The sequence below is a fragment of the Pteropus vampyrus genome, unplaced genomic scaffold (assembly GCF_000151845.1).
Source record: "Pteropus vampyrus isolate Shadow unplaced genomic scaffold, Pvam_2.0 Scaffold74, whole genome shotgun sequence".
Lineage (NCBI taxonomy): Eukaryota > Metazoa > Chordata > Mammalia > Chiroptera > Pteropodidae > Pteropus > Pteropus vampyrus.
In genome coordinates this window covers 3,881,148-3,904,554 of record NW_011888855.1, presented here as the reverse complement: position 1 = coordinate 3,904,554, position 23,407 = coordinate 3,881,148, and the positions used below count along the sequence as shown (strand labels likewise).

The 23,407-nt window shown below is 42.1% G+C and overlaps 1 protein-coding gene across 4 annotated transcripts in view; it reads left to right on the top strand.

Moving 5' to 3' along the window:
• Positions 1-22,801, top strand: part of ACSL6 (acyl-CoA synthetase long chain family member 6) — a 52,432-nt gene extending 29,631 nt beyond the window's left edge. Inside the window, exons 11-21 of one of the 4 annotated variants that reach the window (XM_011362270.1) lie at positions 1,112-1,189; positions 2,496-2,630; positions 3,038-3,172; positions 4,217-4,312; positions 5,324-5,396; positions 7,396-7,484; positions 8,229-8,345; positions 11,303-11,446; positions 12,661-12,762; positions 13,590-13,661; positions 22,087-22,801. In XM_011362270.1, the coding sequence (XP_011360572.1) occupies positions 1,112-1,189; positions 2,496-2,630; positions 3,038-3,172; positions 4,217-4,312; positions 5,324-5,396; positions 7,396-7,484; positions 8,229-8,345; positions 11,303-11,446; positions 12,661-12,762; positions 13,590-13,661; positions 22,087-22,224 (1,179 nt within the window). In that variant the 3' untranslated portion in view covers positions 22,225-22,801. Of the gene's footprint in view, positions 1-333; positions 335-976; positions 1,055-1,111; positions 1,190-2,495; positions 2,631-3,037; positions 3,173-4,216; positions 4,313-5,323; positions 5,397-7,395; positions 7,485-8,228; positions 8,346-11,302; positions 11,447-12,660; positions 12,763-13,589; positions 13,662-22,086 lie in introns of all 4 variants that reach the window. The other 3 variants (XM_011362269.1, XM_011362271.1, XM_011362268.1) reach the window with 3 other exon arrangements.
• Positions 22,802-23,407: the final 606 nt, after the last annotated feature.

Here is a 23,407-nt window from a genome sequence, read left to right as displayed (position 1 = left end):
AAACTTATCCAAAAGTCAGCCCAGGAGAATGCAGGCATCTGCAAATGACAGAGAGCAGCGAAGTCCAGCAAAGGAGAGCTCCCGAAGGCATGGCCTATCCTTCAGCCCAGGCCTTGTGCAGGGCCCCCCAGCTCCGTCCCTGTCTCTGAAGTCAGTCCATCTATGAGCTGTGGACTGGGCAGACACAGCAGGGCTCCCTCTCAGCTCCCGTCTTAAAGCCCCTGTTTCCAGGCCATGGCTTGTGAGGCCTGACTCAGCCATCTGTTTGGGGCTTGGCCTTGCCCTCTCCTCTGTCTGGGACAGGTACCCTAGCCACGGTTGCTGTAGATCTAGGGTTCTCTGGGTCTCTTTCTCTGGAAAGAGGACTAGTATGTGCTGACAAGCCGGGACCTCTGAATCCCTGCCCAGGTGGCTCCAGGAGACTGGTGAACTGGGGCCCGTGGGGCAGGAGGCAGGCCGCGGTCTGGTGCCGACTGACTACAAGTGAGGTGCAGGCCCTTTCCAAAAGGAGACTTCACTGCGGAGCTCGGCTCTGCTGGTTTATGTGTGCTTCATTTGGCTCTTTGCTTCTGCAGATAACCTAGACCCACTGGCGCTGTGACCTAACGCTCCGCTTCCTATGCTGCCTTGTCACTCTCCCTCTCTCTCTTTTTTTCCTTCAACTTTTCTCTTCTCTTCTCTTCTCTTCTCTTCTCTTCTCTTCTCTTCTCTTCTCTTCTCTTCTCTTCTCTTCTCTTCTCTTCTCTCTCTCCCTCTCCCCTTTTGCCTCCTCTCCCTCCCTCCCTCCCTCCTTTTCTCTCTCTTTCATCTTTTTCTCTCTCGTCTCACCTCTCTGTCTCCCCTACCTCCTCATCTCCCTTCCCCCTCTTCCTGTTTGCCCCCTCAGGACCATTTTCTCTTTATTGTTTTATGACTCTCTTGTTGTCTTCCTGTCAGTGTTTCTTTCCTTTCTGTCTCCCATGCCCGTCACCTGCAGAAAGTGATCTTTCCGAGACAGGACGATGTGCTCATCTCCTTCCTGCCTCTGGCTCACATGTTTGAGAGAGTGATTCAGGTAAGATACCCACCGGACTGACCGGGCCTTGCCTGGGCTCCTTCTGTTTTCTTGCAGAGTCAGTGGGCTCCCACTTGTGCGGATGTGCACATTTCCTATTTGCCTTTAGCACACATGTTTGAGCGAATGGTGCAGGTAAGGCCCTGGCTTCAGGGAGGCACAATCTGTGTCCAGACCTAGAACCCTAGCAGGATGTATCACTTGTCAATGGTGCCAGGGAGTAGAACTAAATTGCCCTATCTTCAGAAGATTCCACAGGGGCCAGAGGGGTCAGAGGACTTTGGCTACCCCATCTGTCCCTCCTGGGAGCATTGCTCCAGGGAAAATCCCAAGCCTGATCTGTCTTACCTGTGGACACACCTGGGCTGAGAGAGGCCCCAGCGTATGGCATCTGCTCAGGGAGCCCCACAGCTTTGCAGAAGTGCTTTACCATTCAAGCGCTGTGCAGTATGGCTCCTTGATGGCCAAAACGCTGATATTCCTCAACTTAAATTACTCAGGAATTTCTAAAAAAGAAAAGACAGTAAAGTTGGGGAATCAAACTGTCATGATCCCTCAGGCTGTAGATGGGACTGGCATTATGATCAGCCCTGAGACAGGTCTTATGGGGGTGCAGAGGGAGTGGGAGAGAGGTGTCCACATGCTGTTGACAAAGAATTTTCCATGCATGTGTCACTCAAGGAACTAGCCTGTGAATAAACTATATCTTCCTGGCCTTTCCCTTCTTGCCCTGGGGGATATCTAGCATATCGGCATGCTTTCCAGCTTTCCAGACCTAGATTAGAATGCCAGCAATTACTGTAAACTAGTTTTGTGACTCTGGGCAGGTCTCTTTACCTCTCTGAGCTTTGCATTCCTCATCTGTAGAATGGAGATATAAATACTGTCTTGCTTACTGGATTGCATTAGAGAAAGAGTATATCTTAGGCTCCTGGCACACTCCCAGCCCCATTAGCAACCAGCCAGGCTCTCCCTTGGCCTTCCACCCAACCTCAGCAGCATATCTAGTACACATGGGCACTGCACACCCTTTCAGAGTTGCAGAGATATCCCAGGAAAAGCCATAGACTCTCAGACCTGGAGCAGACCCATTCATAGGGTCTAGTACTGCTCAGTAGATCTGAGTCACCACGGAAGGCCCCTGTCCAGGGTTTAGTCATGAGCAGGAGGGACAGGCACAGTGAGACTTTCATCTCCCAAGGGCTCTGATTCTACTCTGTCTCCTGCTTCTCCCCATGCCTCGCTGGGTCTAAGTGGAAGGTGGTGAGATGAGTGGGGAGGGTGTCACCTCAGATGGTATCCAGTGTCTCGTGGCAGCAGCCAGAGCTGGGTTAGGGGGTCATGGGCGCCCTCCATGTAGGGCAGAACTGTGAACAGCTCTGGACTGCGGCCAGGAGTGACCACCCTGAGGGACTCCTCCTTTCCTGTCCTCTCCCTCCAGTCCGTCGTCTACTGCCATGGAGGGCGTGTCGGTTTCTTTCAAGGAGATATCCGTCTCCTTTCGGATGATATGAAGGCTTTGTGCCCCACCATCTTTCCTGTGGTCCCACGACTGCTGAACCGGATGTATGACAAGGTGAGCCCAAAAAGGAGTCTCTGGTCAGGCTGAAGGGCTGGCTTTCTGCTTGTATGGATGGGGTCTGGAGCCCCAAGCAGACTTTCCTCAAGCTCTAGAAGTCACCTCTCTCTTGTATTCCTTGACTCTCACCCTTCTTTTTCCTGTTTTCTTCCTGTTGTCCAGAACTCTCATTTGGGAGATTTTTTTCAGGAACTTCTATTTCCACAACATGTCCAGATCTTGGTAGTGTTAACCTTTAGCTGGATGTTACCCATTCACTGACCTTTGGGGCAAAATGGAGTGTGGCTTCTCTGTTGGCCAGTCTGGGCCTTCTTCCTGGGATAGTGGGGTGGGGAGCTGGGGATGGGTATGTCTAGAGATGGGACACACAGGCCTGACAGCTATGTCCAACTTCTGTTCCTCAGATCTTCAGCCAGGCAGACACACCATTAAAGCGCTGGCTTCTGGAGTTTGCAGCAAAGCGTAAACAGGCCGAAGTCCGGAGTGGAATCATCAGGAATGATAGTATCTGGGATGAACTCTTCTTTAATAAGATTCAGGTAGGAAAAAGAACAAGTGATTATAGAGAGACACTCAGATGTGCAAAGGATGACCTTACAGAAAAATCAGAGAAATTTGCCCCCAGTGGCCTGTAATAATCATTCGGTCATGAAATCAAAGCTTAAGCTCCCTATCAAAATCTTAAAGGACTTATTTTTGTTATTTGGAGTTGTATTATATTTGTCAAAAGGCAACCAGCAAGAGGGACTTCTGAAAAGTTGGTCCCTTGGCCTCCACAGGTATTGGGTAGCTTTGCCCTTGGGTGTCAGGTCCACCCAGGAGCTCCTGGGGCCTGAGGTTCTTTTGGCCCTTTCTGTGGCCTGACCACGGTAGCTTTCCAGCAGTACTAGGTTCTAGACAGATGGCCGAGAATCTTCCTTTCTCTTCTTGTTTCCTTCCAACTTCTCCCAAACCAGGCTGATCATGAAATACTCATTTCTGGATCCCCACTAAAGCTTTCAAGCTTTACATTACCCAAGGAATTTGTAGTTACTTGCTTTTTTCTTACTACTCTATTTTTAGCTATGAAAATTAATATTTAAACTATCTTGGCTCAACTTAAAGAAACAATTTGTTTAAAGAATTCCTTGTCCTCTGCAGTGCATGGTAAATATAGTGGAGCATGGCATTGATTTATAAAGGACATGAGGCCAGGCCGTTGAGGTGGCAGTGAGGCGGAATTGCCCTCAGTAACTGTTTTGGGTGCTCACAAACGATGGGGGACTGAGGGAGTAGCTATGTGCTTTAAGGAAAGATCCAAAATTATGGAATGCCACATAGATTAATGGCACTTATCTCAAAGAACATAAAAGAGTTAGCCATATTGTGGGTTGAGTTGCAAAGCTGGTTGGGTTGGTTCATTTTGAAGGAGAAGGGATGTCCTCAGCTCATGTGTTGTACAAGCTCAAGCCTTCCATTTGATCCCTATACGAGGGTCCACGTGTGGTCCAGTTGTTGAATGTTGACCTTTGGATGAGTCCCAGATGGGCTAGATGTCACCTCCAGCAGCACAAACCTTGGCAGGTTCTTCTTTCTCTCCACAGGCCAGTCTTGGCGGGTGTGTACGGATGATTGTGACTGGAGCAGCCCCTGCATCCCCAGAAGTCCTAGGATTCCTCCGGGCGGCTCTAGGGTGCCAGGTATTGCCTTTCTGTGGCCTTTCCTAGGGACAATGAGATGTGTGCTAGGGCAGGGCCAAAAACCCATCAAACCCTTTACTATACAGAGAAAGATCCTGGAGGTAAGATTTTAGTGGGAAAAAAACTCCCTCCTCTAAAGATGAAAAAATCCCAGAGCCAGTGAAAGCCAGGATGACCTTGAGACAGCCTGGAGAGCCCAGGTGTATCCACTTTGGGAAAAGGGATTTGATAAACTCTATATGGATTATCAATGTGCTGAAGAACCTGTACCACACCTGTAACAGCATCTCTGCATTCTCCAGCCTGCAATATATCGCCCAATCCAGAAAAAGAGCACAAGGGAGGGGATGATGAAAGTCCATTTGTGTTTGTCATTTGGTTCAATAGGTTTTGTCATCTCTAAGAAATCCATTCCTTCATTTATCCATTCAATTAATATATATTAAGTTCCTACATCTGCAGAGTGTAGTAACATGGTTGTGACTGTTGGGTTTTAAGTAAAGTAGGCACACTGTTTCATCAGTGTGCATGCTGTAATTCTTATCCTTTTGAAGCCACATCCTCCTCTTCTGCATCAGTACGGCCCGATCACTGCTAAGGACAAACTGTCATGTGGTGTAGTCCTGCAAACACATGGGGCTCTGGAGGGGAATATCTTACAAAGAGAAAATAAAACATAGGGTAGATTTTAAAGTATTTGTCTTTAATGCATATTATTCAAATGAAAAATAGCATCAGTGGTTGAAAATAGGTCAGAAATATTTACCCCCAAACCACTTTATCTACTAAGTGTCTGTGGTAAAAATAACACTCCTTCTATGCAAAGTAGCCACACCCGTTGTCTGCGTTCAGCTTCAGCTGTGGTTCCCTACCTCCAGAGCACCTCCCCTCTCACTGTGCCCAGCATGGAGCAGCCAGATGTTAATTGGGAACTTAGCTGGCTGAAGAGGGAGGCCAGCCAGCTTCAGGAGTGTGTGTGCCTACAGTGCAGTTTCTGTGTTTTGGTTGAAGGTTTATGAAGGTTATGGCCAAACTGAGTGCACAGCTGGATGTACCTTCACCACACCTGGGGACTGGACCTCAGGTAGGATGGATGGGAGATGTGGGAATGGTTCATGAGGCACTGCTGAGTTACAGTGGATCCCAGACTTTCTTATGGACAGTAAATTTGCATGGGCACTTTGGAAGAAAGCAACAGAAATAGAAGAGCAACACTGATGGTGGTAATGTTTGGGTTGTAGCATTATGGATCTGTTCTCTTTGTTACATATTTTGTATTTTCCCACATATTTTTTGTATTTTTCCATTTCTTTTATAGAAGATAGAAGTCATATAAAAAAAATAAAATAGTGGATCACAGGTGGAAAAATGATTATAATATCAGTAAATGTCAGTATGTTAAATTTCATAGAATCTAAATACCACACAGCCTTGCTTACAGTCGAAGGAAGGAAAGCAGGCTGTGAATTGGATATGATTAAGGAAGGAGGGGCAACTTTCTAATGGCCAGAGCACTATTTCTCAAAGGGCCCTTCGGGAATGACAGTCTCTGTAATGTTAAGGTCTAGAAGGCGGTGGCAGCCTCAGGAAGGAACAGCTCCTTCCTGTCCAAGCCCTCATTCTAAAGCCACTCCTCTTTCGGGGCAAGAAAGAAGCAGTAGGTAGCCCCTGTATTGTCTATCACAACTTTAGACTATGAACTGGAAAAATCTGAAAACCGTTCTTCAAAAGAATCATTCTGGGCACTAACTTTCTCTGTGAGCTTGGGGTCACTCTTTATGCTTAAGTTTGCTCAACTACAAACTAGAAGACTTGAGACAACGTGCATACACAAGAAATATGTTCAGTAATACAACACCTGTTTTCAGGGCACCTTGAGGTGGTCAGCAGAAACATGATAGGTGGATTCTAAATAGAAATCATATTTGGCCAAATCAAGTACAGAAGCACTTTTTTCCCCCTGAGTTTTACCTCTTAAACTCTAGTTGAATAAAGCCTTTTTACATATAAATTCTTTGATCTTTCTACCACTGGCAAATCTACCACAAGAACTGTCTTCTGAGGTCCTGGTTCACTAACTTTTTCTTATTGCTGCCATCACATTTACAGATCACTCTCATGTATACCCTTCCTTTTGGACACTTTCTTCCCTCTGTGTCATCTTCTCCATTTTCCTGTGTAAGACTTTTGAGGTGTTGCCTTTTTCATTCAACCTTTCCATGAAAACTTGCAAAGGCTATTGAGTATGAGAGGATAGATATCTTTGTACAATGATGTAAAAGATTTTGTGACCTCTCATTTAAAAGAGAAACCAAAGTGTCACTGCTTCATTCACCTACGGGGCTCACTCTTCTTTCAGGACCTTGGCCAGCACCTAATTAAAACTCCACCTTGCCAGTGAATTCTCTAACCACAAGAAAATTACTAGAAGATGACTTCGATGTAATTTTGTGGTTGTAATATATAACACCAAGAAGATTTGAAGTCTTATTTTTCAGGGGCGAGTTACCTTGTCCAGCTTTCCATTCCTTTGTTACTCAAAGTGTAGTCCGTGGACCAGAAACATGACGTGGGTGCCTGTAAGAAATGCAGAATCTCAGGCCTCATCCCAGACCTACTGATCAGAATCCGCATTTTAACAAGATGTGTAGATGATTACCATGCACATTAATCAACAGTCTAGTGACGGGAGGAAAGTTCATGGTGACTATATTTTATGAAAACCAAACTGAGACATGTGATCTGACAATGGGGAAAATGTTTTAATATGTGTAGTTGTAACATATCCTGACTGTGTGGTTGCTGTGAGTATGAGCCCCACTACGGACCCCATGTAGGTTGGTGCTAGGCCAACTAAGCCTGTCCAGCTCTTTAAGAATCAGGTGTAAAACAAAGGCCCTGCAGAGGTTGGCCTTTCCTTTTTCTAGAATCTTATTTTATTGTGAGCGCTTGCCTGTGACAACTGCACATCTAAAGGTATATTGCTTTCCATCCATAATTTCCTGACCACTTGGGGGATTTTGCATGGCATGGAGCATCTTCGGTGATGAAATTGAGCTGAATATATTGCTTTGATCTTCTAGGGCACGTGGGCGCGCCTCTGCCCTGCAACCATATCAAGCTTGTTGATGTCGAGGAACTGAACTATTGGACCCGCAAAGGAGAGGGAGAGGTAAACTTCAGCATTTAGCCATTTATGTCTGAGGATGCTACATATAGTGAGTAAAAGAAAAAAAAAGTAGAAATAGAATTATTTTCCTTTTACTCTATGTGTAAGGTCACTTTAAATTACTAATGAATTTAACTCAACTGAATCAGCATTTCCTCTCCTGTTAATGAAACAACGCTGAGACTGGGCCAGTCTAAATCAAGATTTGGAATTCCTAAGTTTTTTTTTTAAATCCATTTTTTCCTAACTGGCATGGCCTGCTGTTGCAGATCTGTCCCAGCAGAAACATGACCATTTGCAAATAGGCCAGATGGGGTAGATAGAGCTGGCCTGTACTTGTTCATTCAGCGGGAGTGACTAGAAGGTTGATTGACTGCCTGGTCATGAAGCAGGGGGCTTAAGCACCTCTGGCAGAAGCAGCCAGCCACTAGTATCTGATGAGACCCTATCCAGTGACACAAAGCAACATATGCCAAATGCCAGGGTGTCCCCGAGAAAGAAGGGACGGTGGAGGGAGGCCTGGGGTGGCCAGGGCCGAGAGGAAGGATGGAGAACATGCTGCTTGAGAGAAGCCGGGAGACAGTTCAGACCTCCGGTGGCTGTTCCTGTCCTCTGTTTTCATCGCTGCAGTTTCCACAGTGGATTTCCTGAGGGACAGTGTACATTATTCTACACATACCTCGTGACAGCCTCACATCAGGAACCCTTATGCTGTGGCTGAGAGAAGCCGGGTGTTTGTCCCTACAGATATGTGTGAGAGGACCAAATGTGTTCAAAGGTTACTTGAAAGATCCAGATAGGACAAAGGAGGCCCTGGACAGCGAAGGCTGGCTTCACACCGGAGACATCGGGCAGTGGCTGCCGGTGCGTACGTTTAGAACCATGGAGCTCCAAACATTTGGGTGGTGGGAGGGTGTAAATCTGATTCATTCTGAGGCAGGAGCCTTTTCCATGTTCTCCCTGACAGCTAGTCATTCAGGAACACCTCCAGTGCTTGAGAGGTTCTTTCTTACCTCACTCCCAAAGCTTCTCCTCCACCCTCCTGAGGCAGGTGATAGGGATCTTGGTGGGAGGGTAAAGCTGGAGTGTAAGACCCACTTCCCGCCCTTAATGGTTTTCAGAAAGAGGCCTGACAGTGCTGTGGAGTCCAATGGGTAGAGGACATGGAGCAGGGGTTCAGAGCTCTGGGAGGTCTGAGAAAGGCACGGGCTGAGAGCCCACAACCACAGCCACCAGCTGAGAGGTGGCACTGAGCAGTAGGAAAAGCTTGGTAATGGGCAGAAATATGTCTGAGTTCCTTTGGCTCTGCCAGCAGTTGCTCTCATGAATGTGAGCAAAGACTCATCCCTCTCCGGGACTCCAGATTGACTCACTTGTTGAGTAAGAGTGTGAGACTACATAGCATTGTTTGGCTGTGGCCTCCAACTGTTAGCCCACACCAGTTATTGTGCCTCATTCTGTCATTTGTAAAATAGGGATAATACCATTGCTTACCTCTGTAGTTATTGTTGTCAGGAATGAATGAAATTATACCCGAAAAGCACTTAGCACAACGCATGGCACATAGGAGATGCTTATGAAAGCTATTACCAGAAAAAGGCCGTCACTGGAACTGAGAGCCCTTGCCTGATGCAGCCCCCACCCCCTGGCCGCAGGAAGCTTTTCTGGGTCTCCAGGAAGGTGCTAAGGTTTTAGGTGGATGTTCTGAGATGCTGAATTTTCAGGCATGTGAACAGTGTTGAGCTCTCCAAGGGTCCTCTGGGCTGGCAAGCTGATTTTCCCCTGCTTGGATCTGAGAAACCCTCACGCCTGCAGCAGACACAGATGTGTCCTTGGTGTGAACCCTGGGCTAGGGACTGACTGTGCTCAGGGGAGAGACGTTTCTTTAGACGGTTTCCCACCCAATGCGGTGGACATGAACTCTGGGCCATGCCCCCCTGAGGAGAGGGGCAAAGGAGGACAGGCATCTGCTGGATCTGAGTCTCAGGATGTGAGTCATGTTCTGAGTGAGAGGAGAGAGTGAGGACAGTCAGGGCAGGAGTAACAGCATGTGCACACTGGAGAGACACTAGGCGTGAAGCAGGCAGTTCTCAGGGCCCACAGGAGGGAGGCTGGAGAAGTCAGCAGGACCCTGCACACTGGTAGAGGATAGATTGTCCTGTCAGCTAAGGAAACTTAGGCTTCAGGTCCCCTCACTTGCATAAACCCCTTCCAAGGCTCTGCACTTTATATTATTTTTCTTAAAGAGGGCCCCCAAAATTGGAAAAAACTTGGCTCTGCCACTGATGCCTTGTAACTTGGATGAAACCATCTGCCTTGCAGAGGGTTGTGAGAAGGAAGTGAATTAATTCATGTTGTGCTTGAACTCAAAGCCCAAGACAGCAGGCAGGCAGTCTGTGGGAGTCAATTTTTTAAAATTATTATTATTTTGAAATAGTATTAGTCAGATCAAGAAAATAGTGTAGGCTTCTAATCCAGAAAGACCTGATTCAAATCCCTGCTCCCCTACCTCCTAGCTGTGTGGCTTTGGAGGAGTTAAGTAACCTCACTGATCTTCACTTTCCTCATTGGTGAAATGGAGGTGGTGATACCCAGCTCATGGGGTGCCATGAAGACCAAAGGAGCCAGTGCAGATAAAGCACATGATGTCCAGCCTGGATTTTAAGCAAAACAGGGCCTACTTATTTTTCTCTTCTGTAGAGATTGCTCCGGTTCTGGTGGATGGAACAGATGGAGCAGGGACAGATGTAGGCAGAAGTCTGGTCAGGAAGTGGTTTGGATGGGAAAGGGAGGGAGATGGGAGAGGGATTTATGAGTGAGGATGGATGAACCTGACTGCTAGAAGTCCCAAGAATGGCAAATGGCAAGGCCATCTCCAGGTTTGGGGGTTGGAGTCTGAAACAGGCATGAAGAGGACGTGATGAGCTTCCCTTAGGGCATGTTGCATTCTGCAAACGGCCTCGCTTGTGAAATGTTCTGAGGACTGTTAGGTTTTGGGTGTGGAACTCAGTGAAAAAGTCTGGCTGGAAGCTTAGATAGACATGGGAGTGGCCAATGAAAAGATAAATGGTAGTTACCTCAAGGAGAACTGTCAGTGGAGGTGAGGAATGTGCAACGTTGAAGAGTTGAGCCAAAGGAGAGAGACCCACCTAATCACCTGAGAAACTCAAAAAAGGTCGAGGGGAGGCAGGGAGGTGAGTGGGAGTCCTGGGGCGGCGGGGGTGGGGGGGGTGCACAAGCACTCACTGCCCAAGGGCTAGCCTGCCTGCTGCAGAGGTCCTGGAGGGTGAGGACTCCTAATGCCATCTGGCTCATCAGATGGGTGTCACTGGGGGCCTCTGCCAGAGCTGTGCCATGTGTCAGGGTATGGAGAGCCCGCTCTTGGAGGGGTGGGAGCAGTAGCTGGGGCAAGAAACCTAAGCATGGCTTAAGGGAGTGAATCTGAAGATGCTGGTGAGAAAAGGGACAACTAGAGCAAGGGGCCTGGGGGAGAGGATAGCCCAGTGGGAAGGCAGGTGGGCCTTCTGAGGAGGAGGACACCTGTTGCTGGGTGTGGGGGTGGCAGGACTAGGGTCAGGGAGTAAGGGGGGTCGATACTGAAGGGAAAGAAAGGACTGGACACTCAGGGCCCAGCAGAGCTCAGGAGCCATCAGCCTGCGGTGCATGGTGGCTCTGTAAGAGCAGAGGAGTCAGATGGAAGAGCATCCGGGTGGGGTCTGCAAGGTGGGACAGGACAGGAGGGAGGGGCTGCAGCACTAAAGAGTGAGAGGTTCAGGCTCTGAATGCCATCTCTTTATAAAGCTGTTTGTCTAACTCTGCAGGCAGGAACTCTTAAAATTATTGATCGGAAGAAGCACATATTTAAACTTGCTCAGGGAGAATATGTCGCACCCGAGAAGATCGAAAACATCTACATCCGGAGTGAGCCTGTGGCACAAACCTATGTCCATGGGGACAGCTTAAAGGTGAGTCCCCTGTGCTTCAGCCCTCCCACAGTCACTGGGCCTGCTGAAAAATCTAGTGTTGTCTCAGAATAATTTCATATGCATTTGGTATTTAATTAAAGTGGCAGACATTAATACCTAATCTGACATACTAGCTCATGAGAGAAAATTCTTTTTTGAAGGAGAAATCTTAATAGCTTATAGTAGTATAAATTGTAGTTAGGTAAATAAGCTGCTTAGAGCAGTTGTAATAGACACTCCCAGTACTTTTATCTTATGCTCTACCTACTTACAAGAGAAATTTTGGGATGAGATGCTAAAGCAAGATTCAGGGTTCCTAATGTTTTGATTTTGAAACATACAGGTGAACTTTACAGATAAATGGATACAGTATTGCAAATAATGGCACTGATGATAATATAGCTTACTATATTAAGCTAATACATTAATATACTTCAAGATTAAATTATTTGGAGAGGATTTTTATTCTGCTTTCAAAATCACTTAGCTTCAAAGTCAGACCACTGTGAATATATTCTGTGCTATCATTGGCTTTATATAATTAAATATTATTAAATTATTTTTAAATAATGAACCATATTAATGAAATGGAGGACCATATCGATGAAACAATTTTAAAATGGTCTGGAAATCTTGAGAAATATATGCTTTGGTTCATAGAGTTGTTTTGTTAGCAACTTGAAGATGTACTCATTTAAGATTAGCATGAGACTCAAAGGTACGTATAGGCCTAACCTAACTGATTCTTAATATCCTTAAGCTTGTACTTTATTAATTTTTTAATGAAGTTAGAGAAATAGAACACAAAATAAACAGTCAAGAATGTATGATATATTGGTAGAAATGTTTCATAACATAGGCATATACTTATTTTTAGAAAAGGGTGGAGTCTGAGAATACTAAGAGATTATTTTTAATGCTGGACCACAAATAACCACTTTAAAAGCTTCTGTCACTAATATAATATCATATGCCAACTGTGCTCTAATAAAATATTTTTTAAAAAATAATAAAATGTTTTCATGATTTAAAAAAGCTTTTGTCAATTTTGGTAATTGTTTTATCTTGGTGATTGGTATATCTTGTACTAATGTCTCTAATTTTGTATCTATATCAAATTTTTCATAAATTTTTTTAGAAAAAAAAATTGAAATAAATATGGCAGAGTGAAAAAAAGCTTTCATCGTGACCATGTTTCTTTGCTGGGATTGCAGGCCTATTTGGTGGGCATCGTAGTGCCTGACCCTGAAGTCATGCCCTCCTGGGCCCAGAAGAGAGGAATTGAAGGGACGTATGCAGAGCTCTGCACAAATAAGGTCTGTACTGTGGGACTGTACGCTAAAAGGTTGCTGGACCTTTTATAATGAGGGGACAGATAAACAGTAGACCAGTGAAATTTAAACACGTAGGGAAGTTTTTAACTTTATAAGTAGTGGGAATCCTAAAACACAAGTTCATCTGTTTTGTTGTTGAAGGGAGTCACATTTCTTCTTAGAAAGTTTGATAAATTATTGAACAGCACATAAAGCTTGTCTAGCTCTCTTATTTTGCAACTTGCAGGAGAGTCCAGAGAGGGTAGTGGGTTGCCCAAGGCCATACAACTGGTTAACAGCGGTGTCAGATGTGAGCTTAGGCTTTCTGACTCAATGGCCGTGCTTTCTCCACATGTGAGGTGGATTTTGCATCTACTGGGCTTAGAGAGACGGTAATGGAATTGAAGAAGCAGCAGTCCTTCCTGCTTAGAGCATTAGCCACTCACACTTTCCGGAAACCTTCTCATGGCACATGTTGGGTCCTGTGGAAGAGGACCTCTGTGCTTCGCAGCGGCCCCTCCAGTCACCTGGCCTATTTCTCAGCAGCAGCCATGGGCCCTAACATTCCCACTGGGCCCTGGGCTTTTCTGGGGGTGACAGGGACCCTGGGACTCTACAGGCTGACCAGAAGGTTACTTAAAAAAAAATCAAGTGGTCACTTAGCCTGTTTGTGGTCACTCTTTTGGCCATGCCAGGCACTTACTTGCCAGATAAGAGGTGGTAATTGGCACACAGCTAGGGAGTTTCAGTCCTAGTTGGGGAGAAAGGGAGCATGTTGGTGTAAAATGTGTGTTTGGTCTTGTTAATTTTACCTATATGGTTTAATTCAGGAGCTGAAGAAAGCTATTTTGGAAGACATGGTGAAGTTAGGGAAAGAAAGTGGGCTCCATTCTTTTGAACAGGTAACTATTACCTTTCCCATACTTATTACAGCCCTTCATGCAGTGATGAAAATTAAGTTAACCCACAGTGACCCTGACCTAGATTCCCCACTCCATGCTGCGGCCTGCAGGCCGTCTGTATTCCAACGGACCCCTGAAGGCCTTTTCCAGACTGACTTTGTAACAGTGTGCATCTTGAACTAAAATATTAGGTCATATGTCAAGTGAGACTGTCCTTATAATCACAGACGTTCATAAAACTGAAATATTACTCTGTCTGTCTAACCATCACTAGTACATCACTTGTACCTGGTCTGTCTCCAAGCTGCCTGCAATTCTCCAGGCCAGAGTCCTGTCTTATTTTTATTTTTATGGGGACAGTCTTCTTGGCTGTAGCAGGCAAGCTTACTTGCCAGGGCATGGGAAAAATTGTGGCCAGTGATCTGTCAGCCCAGCATGACCTTTCCAAAAAGGAAAAAACAAAGAATATATTAGGAGAGGACACAGCAGTTCTCTAAGACTTTCTGTCCTTGCAAGGCTGGGGTTCTTATTATAATGACGTTCATAAGCGTACTTGGTCCTTCATATACCATTTATACATCCTCTTTAGTCAAAAATTCAAAAAGAACAATTCAAGCATAAAAATATTAATATACTGATGTAAAGTGTTCCTAGTTTGTAATTAATATAATTATTTTTTCATAAAGCTTTGTTTTTCCAGTAGAGTCCCCAAATATAGTATTAGGGATCTGCAAGTTTTGTGAGAATTTAAATTTTTTGTATGTTCATTCTGATAATAGCCTAAGAACATTTTAAAACCAGTTTTAAATACAAAATTCTCATGCCAATTACTTGCAATTAAAAAACATTGCCACAGATTAAGACTAACTTTTTAAAGTTTCAGACTGAGGAAATCTAAATATAGTTTCAGAGACTGAGAGAATTGTTTTTCTTTTGAAATAGATCTTTACATTAACCTAGTTTGAGAAATACTGCCTTACTCTCATCTGACAGCATGTTTTAGGGCAAATAAGACCTGGGTGAATAAATCTTCATTTTAAAAAATTATAAAATCCGAAGCATTCAGGCAAGTTTTATTTATCTTTCCGAAAGAAAGGTCAGTTCTGGCATAATAATTATTTCAATGTTTAAATTTGGTAGAACTGACTTCATTGTTCTTCCATGAAGGGGAGCTGTTGACCTGATCACATGATCCATGTAGAACAGAGGCCACAAATTGGTGGTCAGAGACCTGGCTGGTCTGGGCCTAAGTGTTGATCTGAAAGGCTGGCTCATAAGAGCATGGGGAATGCAGGAGGCCTGGGGGCATGGCTGCTAAGCTGGTTAGTTCCTGTGATTCCTAAGGCCTGCACGCCCCCTGCTGGGTGTGGGATGTGTGACCTGCCTCAGGGCTGTGGGGAATGGTAACATCTAGATTCCTCCTCCTGGAAAAAAATACCAACTCTTAAGATAATGCTTAAGAGGGACCTTGGCTAAGTTTCCATGTTAACTATTTGCTCATGTTAGAGCTTTCACTGAAAGGACACTTGTTCTTGACTTTCCATTCACCTCAAGCAGAGTTACTGCTCTAATACTCTGCCTTCACCATGGTAACATCAAATACAGAGAAGTCATGTGGCATCCCAAAGGCCTGAGTTTTGTTGCCAAGACTGTTACTTCTTTGTTGGTCGGTGGCATCCTCCCCACCACGGCCAGCATGTACCCACAGGAGAGCAAGGGCCAGGCCTCACCCCTGAAGGCGGTCCAGTTGTGTTGCAAAGCTCAATGTTAATTGAGTTAATTCTCGATCCATTGTCATCTTGTCCTTTTCCTTTTTTCCTCAAAAATGAATGATCAGTTAAGGTTTAACACTGATTTTTTAAAAACCACACACACACACACACACACACACACTCACACAGGTATCCAAGCCCAAGCTTAAATCATTCAACAAAAACTTTAAGAATTCAGACTTAATGGGCAAGATTGATATGAATTAATCTTTGAATTAGGTAAAAAATTAATGTAATTTAATTTCTAGAAACAAACAATTCCTAAAACTAAGCCAGCCAATATTAATTTATTGAGGTCTTTGGAAGGTATATTTTAATAAGTAGATAGCAATAACTATCAATAATTAAAATATGCAGGTATCTGGGATGTATTTGAGCATATTTAACTATGATTTAACCATTTTCTTGATATTTTATGTGCCTTGTTGGTTTGCATAGGCAATACAAAGTGAACTTGGACACTTGATAGATTTTTCAAATTCTGACCGGGAAGCCCTCACTAAAAATATTTTATTGTATTTCCTGTCATTGAAATGAATATGTACCTAACCAATTTGCCTTTAAAATAAAAATGAATTAAGCATTTTCCTAATTAATTTAAATGGTTTTTTAAAATTTTATTCTTCTGTCCTAAATTATTCACTCAGTGTTTATTATCTACAAGCAATATTATGTGTTAAGGTATTTCATTGAGTAATACCATTGAAAAACACAAAATACTATGTTTCTTAAAAATTATGAAAAGTTCTGTGCTTTAATGAGTTGACATAAATTGACACTTTTCAGGTATTTTATTCCAATACAATAGTTAAATGTTTTCTACAGTATTTCTAAATTTAACTTTTCTTTTTCTGAATCACTTTTAAATTTAACTTTTAACTTCTGAATCACTTTTCAGTGACAAGAGTATAGTTTCAGAAAGGAAGCTAACATTAAACATCTTTCCTCAACAAAAAGCTTGTTTATTTGCTTATTACAAATTGGAAAATGAGTTTCACGTTGTGTTAAGTGTAAAGGGACATTAAAGATTCTTGTTCCTTTTTTTCCCCCCACATTTAACAATATAATGTTTTTCTCTGCTCAGACAGAGACTATTTTGTAGAGTCACATTGAACTACATATTCCCCCATCATCCTTTTAGGCTTGTTGCAGAGAGCTGGTTTGACAGATATTCAAAATCTACCTGTTGATGCAGTCCTTTCTTCCTAAAACTATAATGTTTTCCTTTACATTCTAATCACCATCTAAATAGTATTCTGTAGCTCTCCCTCTGAAATCCATCTTTCCTCAACTGTATTGGTTTTAGCTTCTCTTGTCACTACCGGATTTTCAAAGGTGTTCACCTCAATCCCTGTACTGAATGAACATGGACTCATGTCCCAGTTGCACAGTGTTCTCCACATGCTATTAGGGACACAGAGGAGCTGAAACCCAGGCTGAAATCCAGAGCTGAAATCTAGGCAGTTGCATCTCTTTTTAAATTTATATTATTTATTTCATTTACAGAAGAAGGTGGATAGATAGTTTGTATTTAACCAAAAGTCTTTTTTTAAAAAAATTTTTATAAGAGTTTATTGAGCCAAACTGATGACATATGCCAGCAAACAAGATTCAAATGCTCCCCCAAAAGTCTTTTTTGTGATACTATTTCTATCAGAAGAGAACTTTAAAAAAAAATTAAAGACATTAGCACTGTCAGTTTTTCAATTTTTCATTTTATGACAGTTACCATAAGTTACTGAATTAAATCACTGAATCTAGAATTGAGTTTGATTTCGATTGTGTTTGTGTTTTCTTCAGGCTACTAGTTTTTTGTCAAACAGTGATTTGTTTAAGTAGCAGAACTTAGATGACACTAAACATAAGAGCAGTGCTGTTCCGGGGACTTCAGCCTCTCTTCCACCTACTCAAGCCAACCACCTCATTTCATCCCTCCCCCACCCCACAGCCTCCCCCACCGCATCTCACCCCTACCTGTCCACCTCCACGCCACCTGCAGCAATAGCCATTACAGTACCCCTAGTTCCCAGCACACTGTAGTCTGAAAACATTTCCCTTGGGACCTGTTTCCAGTGAATTTTGGGTGGTTTATGTTGATAAAAACAAATGAGAAGAAAAGTATATTCCAGAGGTTACAAAAAACAGCAGCCATATTCCCTACCAATTCCTTGTTTCTTTGACTATCAAGAACACTAAGTTTTTAAACAAAATGCTTTTTTACAAAAACCTTAACTAATTTTGAAACATTCGGTACCTACTTATAGCCCAAATTTCCAGCTATTTATATGGGATATCCAAATAGAAATCCTTTTAATGTGGAAAGTTGAGGCAGCTGCCTATAATGTGAGCTCTAGTTTTAGCCTAAAGGCCCCCACCACACATATGAATCCTTTAAAATTCTGTTCCTCTTATAACAAAAGTGTTAAATCTGATTTATGAATGCTGTGCTCATTTGAAAACTTTCCTATTTAAGTTACAAGCATGGGTTTAAAAAAGTTAGAATTTGTTAGAACTTTTCTTAGAAGCTTTTAGGAAGCTTTCATATTGAGTTTTAGGAAGTTGGAAATATAGCTGTTTTAGAGTTCTTTGTATATTGAGTTTCTGATCTGAAAAATCAGTGAATCACATCTCAAAATACTCTCCTGCTGGGGCACTAGACTGTTAGCATCAGAGATTTTGAAAACAATCAGTGACTTGTTGAATTTTTGCCACTATTTGCATATATTGATTTTTTCCCCAAATTTTTACTGTGGTAAAATACACATAACATAAAATTTACCATTTTATATATATATAAAATGACCAAGCCTGGGTTAGGTGCTGTATCAGAAATGTATTCAGTTCTAACAGAAAACCTACATACATATATACATACATACATACGTGTATATATATATATATATATATATATATATATATATATGTATGTAATATATTATGTAATATATATCAATGGAACACTTATATACATACATATATAAAATTTTATATATATTATATAAGTGTTCCATTTATATATATTACATAAGTGTTCCATTTGAGGGATATTAGATATATTTATAATGTACAACCATCACCACCATCCGTCTCCATAACTCTTCATATTTTAAAACCGAAACTTTGTACCCATGAAACAACTCCCTATTCCCCAATCCCCCAGGCCATCATTCTGTTTTCTGCCTCTATAAATTTCACCACTCTAGGTACTTTATATAAATGGAATCATATAGTATTCGTCTTTTTGTGACTGGCTTATTTCATTTAGTATAATGTCCTCAAGGTTCATCCATGTTATAGTGTTTGTAAGAATTTCCTTCCTTTTTAGAGTGAATAATATTCCATTGTATGTATATAACACATTTTGCTTATCCATTCATCTATTGATGGACATTTGGGTTGATTCCACATGTTGGCTATTGTGAATAATGCTACTATGAACATGACTATACAAATATCTGAGACCCTGCTTTCAATTCTTTTGGAGACATTTTCAGAAGTGGAATTGCTGGGTCATACAGTAATTCTATTTTTAATTTTTTGAAGAACTGCCGTATTGTTTTCCAAAGTGGCTGCACCATTGTATCGTCCCACTGACGATGCACAAGAGTTCCAATTTCTCTCTATCCTCGCCAGCATTTGTTATCTTCTTTTTTTGGTTGAGAGCCATCCTAATGGGTATGAGGTGGTATACACATTAATCTTTGAGATTAGTCATTTTCCGATTATGTCCATTGATTTTATTTACATTTCTCATGTGAGAGTAGCATCGGATACAGTGACCTCTCTCTCTTGTTTTCCCGGCTTTTGTAACCGACACTCCAGTTCCTTTCTACTTCTCAAGTCACTTCTCTGTCTCAAGCCCAGGATGCAGCTCTGTCATACATACTAATACTTATATAGCTAATGTCCAAAGACCACCTGAAAGTCTGAGAAGCATTTTAAACCTAACATGAATATTTGATCTTCCCATCTTCAAAGGATCTTTCTGTTCCTTCTCCGGTTTTTCTCCTCAAGTAGAAACCTCAAGCCATTTTTATTATCTCTCTTTACTACTTACCCAAACCAATTGTAAGTCCTGTCCTTTCTACTCCCTAAATCTCTTTCCATCTACATACACAGCCAACTTTACAGTTCAAATCACCATCAGTCTTGCCTCTTGGCTGGTCTTCACCTTCCACTTTTATCTCACTTCAGTCCATACGTAACTAAGAGTAATTTTTCTGACGGGCCATTGGCTCTGGCTCTCGCTGCTTAAAAATTATTTAAAGAATCATGTCCAAACTTCCTACTTTGGCATATTGATTCTTTATCATTTGGTTCCAGTCTGTCTCCCCAGACCCATCTCTTTCTTCTTCTTCATTTTTACTATATGCTTTTCAGCTTACACTTGTAATGCCCCAAATATGCTTTGGCACATGTTGCCTCTGCTTAGAGCATCCTCCTCGCCTCAGGCCATATAACAGTCACATCCCCTCCCTTGCTATATTCACCTGGCTAAAGCCTTCTTGTCCTTCAGAGTTCATCTCGGGCATCCTTTTAATGAATCTTGACCAAGCCTGGGTTAGGTGCTGCATCGGAAATGCATTCAGTTCTAACAGAAAACCCACAGTGTCTTAAATACATAGAGTGTGTTTTGTGTTTTATCTTACATAAAAATTCAAAGATAGGCAACCCAGGGCAGGTACAGGTCCTCAAAGACCTAGGCTCTGCCTGTCTTTCCACATTCCATTCTTAATGTTCACAAGGTGGCTGCTCTAGCTTTGAACATTGTTCATATTCAAGAAAAGAAAAAGGGAGAGTGGGTAGATATAGCTATCTCTGAATCTTTCATTAGGAAAGAAAAACTTTCCTTTCTTATTAGCCAAAAATATATCCCATGGCTACCCCCGAGCTGCAAGGGAGGCTGGGAAATGAGGAAACAGGAATGTCATGATTAACATAGATTATTTTGGCCCCAAATTAGGGTCATAGAATCCAAATTAGGGTTCTATTAGCATGAAAGAAGTAGAGAATGGGTACTAGGAATGCAACTGACTCTGCCTGCCAAAGATGCCCCTCTCTGTGCTTGTCCCTGTAGTAGCATTTCATCTCTCATTAGATGATAAGCTCCATATGGGTAGGGACTGTGTCTTATTCTTTTCTGTATCCCTAGTGGCTAACACAATACCTGGCGCACAGGAGTTGCTCAATAAATATCAATTACACAAAACAACAAAATGAACGTATATGTGTATTTAGCATGTATTTTGGATTAAGTTTTAAAAGTCTACATTACAGCAATTGGTAACCCTGTTTGCTATTTAATGATCTGGGTCTATCATCTCAACAAAATCATTGAAGTTAGACTCTGCTGTCAGTCAGGATGCAATTTCTTAGAGACAATGCCATTCCAGGATTCAGCTGAAGCCCAGGTTATGAAATTCTCATAGAACTGACAGTGACCTTTTCAGCTGGAGCCCCATGTGGGAAGAGCCTACTCAGGCCCATAGATCAATTCATCTGTCACTGGCCTTCCATTCAGCCTTGCAAAGAGACTTTGCATGGGGAGGCCTCATGGAAATAGGCAGGGTGATCACTGAGTCTGATCCCTCCGTGCTTCTTTCCAATAGAATCAATAAAATTCCATGGCAAACTTTTTTGTAAAGGTTGACTCATCATGTCCCGCCTAGACTTTATATTCCTCCCGTGAGCGGTACCATCATCCATGCTGAAAACCTGGGAGTCCCTGAGGCCACTTGCCTCCCTCTTCACTATGTTTTGCACATTTATCTCTGAATCATTCTTAGAACTGCTATTTGTTTCTGCTTCTGTCACTGCTCCAAGTGTAGGCCCTTATCTTCTCTGCTGTGATCAGCCAGGTCCTTCTGATTGGTTTCTCTGCTTTGAGTCTTAACGTTATTAAAAGCCATTTTCACTTTTCTCTCGAGAGACCTTTCTAAAATGCATATTCAGCCATGTCATTTCCCCGTATAAAACCCTTTAGTCCCTCCGTGTTGTCTTCAGCATAAAGTTTGAGCTCCTTCATAAACTGCCCCATCCACTACTTCAGCTTCATCTCTCACCCCCTTTACCTCCTATTTTATGTAATTATAAGAAACCACTCGGATTTCCCTTCTCATGGTCAGCCATTTCTCACTTCTATAGCTTTGTTCTTTGGGTTGCCTCTGCCTGGAAAACCCTTTTCCTCCCACCTCTCTTCCTTTGCTGGTAAACTCTTACTCATTCTTTAACACTCACCTGGTTGAGGAAGCCTTCCCTGACTGCTCCTCCTGCTGCCCTGCAACAACAGTTCAGTGCCCTTCATCCCGTGCATACCCTATTGTCTAATAATTGCCCAGTGTGTCTGCTCTACTGGATGTGAATGTGCACTCCCTGAGGACAGGGGCACTCATGATTCCTCTTTGTGTCCTCAGTGCCTGGCACAGAGCAACCAATTCTTTTCTGTTGACTGGCTAAATGAAGTAGGAAGGAAAAAAGGTGGCTTTCAGACACATCAAATAGGCTGAAATGTTATTAACATAATTTTGACTTTTAAATAGTCATAGTGTTTTTATGTTAATATACTTATTCTCATAAGCCTGTTTATTTTTATCATGTATGCTATAAATGCTGTTATATTCCTGATAAAGATGTATTCTGCATTTGGTTTTTAGGTTAAAGCCATTCACATCCATTCTGACATGTTCTCAGTTCAAAATGGCTTGCTGACACCAACATTAAAGGCTAAGAGACCTGAACTGAGAGAGTACTTCAAAAAACAAATAGAAGAGCTTTACTCAGTCTCCATGTGAAGTTCAAGGGAAGTTCTTCTCAGTACAATGGACTGTGTAGCAATATCATAGTTATTCTTGAAAGTAATGAATCAGAATGATGCAGCCGAAAATGAATAAGCACGTGACCTTATGACTGAGCCTTTTCCTGCCCCGAGAGGTCTTTAACAATATTTTCTCTATCATCACCGAGTACACTTTATTTTTATTAAAATGATATTGTAGCAAGCTGCTAAAAATATTGCAAATGGCAATGTAAAAATCAAGACTTTTTTCAAGAACTGTGTACCACTAAAAGATATATATTCTCAATGTTCAGAGCACTCCTATTAAACATAAAGGAAAACATAACTGATATATTGTACTTAATTATTTGTGGAATAGTAACTAGATACAGCAAATATCTAGGCAATGTGGACTACCTCATTCAATAACTGATTGGCAAAATCATAATTAAATCACACTTTAAAACTAGGTGTACGGAATCATGATAAAACAAAACATGATAGCTCACATATACATAACTTCAGATTTCTTAAACATGACAATCCTTATTGATGTGAAAAAGTTTTCCTAATTTTTACTTTTCACAAAAAAGACAAATTCAGATATTCTTAAAACAAATGTTATATTTATATAACATGTTACAAAGATCTTTCAATACATTTTCTCATTTAAAAGCTCCTTAAAATATTCAGTAACTACCTAGAAAAAAATATAATATACAACGATACTTCAAGAATAGTATGTGCATATTCATGAACTTCTTACCACATAGATTATAAAAGAGGTCTGCTGACTCTACAATGAATGGACCTTTGGGGAAGACTTGGCAAAAGAAACCCAGAATTATTTCTCAGGGTGGGCAGCAATTAATGTAGCTATGTTCTTTGCTGGGTTCTTTCTGTCTTCCATTCTCAATATGTCCATGCTAGGCCTGGGAAACCCAAAATAGCTATAATTCTGAATAGTTTCATTTTTAGTAAGACTATCAAGGCAGGATATGGGGAGGAAAGAGTGTTATTTCGAAATAAATTAAATTTTCAACAACATAATTTTGAAGAACGTTTTTAAAATACCCCAAGAAAACAATTTTAAGTCCATCATAGATAAATATCTCCTTAGGGCATAATTTCATTCATAAAATCTTTAAATGCTTCTAAGTTCACCACAAAAACCTCCTCTGTTGCATTATGTATTTAGA